Consider the following 3,309-nt stretch of genomic DNA (forward strand, 5'->3'; position numbering starts at 1 on the left):
AGTAAAGAGTACAGGTGTGTCGGGTGGGTCGGCTCGAGAGACGCAGGACAGGGAGACTACAACGGACGAGGAAGCAGGAAGTTCGACATCATGGGAAAGGAGAAGTTTGTCCGGATACTCAGCGGTTTCGGCAGCGGAGTCGTCGGGTAGGACAGAGAGTGTGACTTCAGCCCGAGCGCAGTTGACGACAGCAGAGTGGTCCGACAGAAAGTCCCACCCAAGAATGACGTCATGCGAGCAGGAGGAGAGTACTACGAACTCAATTGCGTAGATGACGTCTTGGATAGCAACTCGTGCAGTGCAAGCGGCGAGCGGCTGAATTTGCTGGGCGTCAGCAGTACGCAGTAAAATACCAGTGAACGGCGTCAGAACTTTCTTGATGCGGCGGCAAAATTTCGCGTCTATAACTGATATGGCTGCTCCGGTGTCAATCAAGGCACAGGTCGCAACACCGTCTACGACTACATCAACGACATTGGCGGGGGACGTCAGAGGCCTTGTAAAGTTCGCCGAAGGCGCAGCTCTTGCCTCGGGAACTGCGCTCACTAGTTTTCCGCTTCACTGGGGCTGACGCGGCGGCGCATCGGGGAGATGGAACGGCGCCGCGGAGAATGGGAGCGGTGCGGCGTTGCGGACTGGTTGTCAGTTGTGAACGAAGATGGTGGCGAACTAGGCTGCATGCGGTAGTGCTGCGTGTAAGGTCCGTATGCTGATGGCGTCATGACGTCAGTACGGGGATAATATGAGTGATTGCGGCAGTAGCGAGCGACATGTCCGGCAATGCCACAGGCAAAACAAATGGGCCTGTTGTCGCGAGTGCGCCATGGGCGACCGTAGGGAAGGGGGGCCGACGCCATGTGCGGCGACGATGGTGGGGCAGAAACCCGATACGACCGGACGGGTCGTGGTGTCAAAGGCGGCGGAGCTGCTGTGGCGTCGGAAAAATTGCCCGTGGTATGAAGAGCCGGGCGGGACAGGACCGCGGCGTAGGTAAGCGGGGCAGCCACTGCCTGCTGAGGGACGGGTGGCACGGCATCCGCGATCTGCAGTGCGTCTGCGACCTGTGCCTGGATGGTCTGTTGAAAGGCCGGCGGAAGTGCTGGTGACGGTGCTGTGGGCGCACGCACGAGCGCGAGTTGGCGTGCAACTTCTTCACGGATAAACCGCTTCACCTCCTGCATGAACTGGGGCTCTTCAGCGACCACGGCATCCGCCGATAGTACCTCGGCCTGCCGCACAGGGCGACGAGCGAGGACGCGTTGCTTGCGGAGCTCCTCGTAGCTCTGGCACAAGCTGATGACGGAGGCAACGGTGTCCGGCTGCCTGGCAAGTAGCATTTGAAAGGCGTCCTCGTCGATGCCTTTCATAATGTGCCGGATCTTATCGGCTTCAGTCATCTCAGAATTGACACGCTTGCACAGGTCTACTACGTCTTCCACGTAGCTGGTGAACGTCTCACCTGGCTGCTCCGCCCGCGCACGCAAGCGCTGTTCAGCGCGAAGCTTGCGCACACCAGGACGGCCAAATACCTCAGCAAAGCTCGTTTTGAAAGCCGACCAGGTGGTTATGTTCGTTTCATGGTTGCGGAACCAGAGGTTGGCGACGTCAGCGAGGTAGAAAATTACGTTGTTAAGCTTCATGTTATCGTCCCAGCGGTTGTGTGCGCTTACCCGCTCGTAGGACGCCAGCCAATCTTCGACATCACTGTCACCTGTGCCGCTGAAGACAGCTGGGTCTCGCTGCCGAAGCATGCCAGCGCAGATAACAGGTGCTGGCGGTGCCGATGGCGGCGGCGTTGGCGCCGGGGCTGTGTCTCTCGGCATCGGGGTGGTGACGGTGCCGTTCCTCAGCTCCAGGACGGGATCAGAGTTCACCTCCACCACTTGTAATGGGTTTTCCGGGCACAGAACACAAAGAACACGGCACAGAGCACAAAGCGCTGAACGGCGTCCACCGGCAGTCAGTCGTTCCAATCGCACCAACAGGAAGCGCGCGCTCGCTGAGCGCAGTCACTTCTTCGTCATCACAATATATATATATCTATATATATATATATATATATATATATATATATATATATATATATATATAGACAAGGAAGGGGGATGAGGGGCTCGTTATAAATATGAGAGAAGCCAACAGCCACAGAAACCAAGGGGAATAGGGGATGTTTCTTAAATTTATTTGTTTATTTTGTGGTGTTGATCAATTCATAATATTAATGAATATGTTACCGCTTAAAGCTAATTGATTAGAAAAGCAGAAGAAAAAACAACCCCATGCCGCCGGTGGAATCCGAACCCACGACCTCCGAATTACGTGTCCGGTGCTCTACCACTGAGCTACGGCGACGGCTGTCAAACCTTCTGCTTTCGGGGGTATTTATGTTTACAAATAACCTAACTTGGGAGTGTTCACCAGCGCCACCCACGTTCTTAAGCGGCGGACGTAGAACGTCCTGAGTTACCGCTGATGTGACGTAGAACGTCATCGAACGGCGAGGGTGGAAGCTGTGTGAGAACCCTCTTATGCTTCCTAAGGCATCAAGGCTGCCAGAACCGAGGCCATCGTTAAGCAATTAAGCAGACAAGGAAGGGGGATGAGGGGATCGTTATAAATATGAGAGAAGCCAACAGCCACAGAAACCAAGGGGCATAGGGGATTTTTTTTTTAATTTTTTTATTTATTTTGTGGTGGTGATCAATTCATAATATTAATGAATATGTTACCGCTTAAAGCTAATTGATTAGAAAAGCAGAAGAAAAAACAACCCCATGCCGCCGGTGGGATCCGAACCCACGACCTCCGAATTACGCGTCCGGTGCTCTACCACTGAGCTACGGCGACGGCTGTCAAACCTTCTGCTTTCGGGGGTATTTATGTTTACAAATAACCTAACTTGGGAGTGTTCACCAGCGCCACCCACGTTCTTAAGCGGCGGACGTAGAACGTCCTGAGTTACCGCTGATCTGACGCAGAACGTCATCGAACGGCGAGGGTGGAAGCTGTGTGAGAACCCTCTTATGCTTCCTAAGGCATCAAGGCTGCCAGAACCGAGGCCCTCGTTAAGCAATTAAGCAGACAAGGAAGGGGGATGCGAGGCTCGTTATAAATATGAGAGAAGCCAACAGCCACAGAAACCAAGGGGCATAGGGGATTTTTTTTAATTTATTTATTTATTTTGTGGTGTTGATCAATTCATAATATTAATGAATATGTTACCGCTTAAAGCTAATTGATTAGAAAAGCAGAAGAAAAAACAACCCCATGCCGCCGGTGGGATCCGAACAACCCACGACCTCCGAATTA

The 3,309-nt window shown here is 53.2% G+C and overlaps 1 protein-coding gene across 1 annotated transcript; it reads right to left on the reverse strand.

The window, feature by feature from the left end:
• Nucleotides 1-545: 545 nt before the first annotated feature.
• On the reverse strand, nt 546-1,823 carry LOC149367990 (uncharacterized). The gene has a single exon (XM_089575501.1). It carries the CDS (start codon nt 1,821-1,823, stop codon nt 546-548), a length of 1,278 nt encoding a protein of 425 aa, XP_089431627.1.
• Nucleotides 1,824-3,309: the final 1,486 nt, after the last annotated feature.

The sequence above is a fragment of the Amblyomma mixtum genome, chromosome 1, assembly GCF_055824585.1.
Source record: "Amblyomma mixtum isolate Tamu chromosome 1, ASM5582458v1, whole genome shotgun sequence".
NCBI classification, from domain to species: Eukaryota; Metazoa; Arthropoda; class Arachnida; order Ixodida; family Ixodidae; genus Amblyomma; species Amblyomma mixtum.

Excerpts from the sequence above, each read along its gene's own strand:
- LOC149367990 (XM_089575501.1), bottom strand. The coding sequence starts at position 1,823 with ATGCCGAGAGACACAGCCCCGGCGCCAACGCCGCCGCCATCGGCACCG.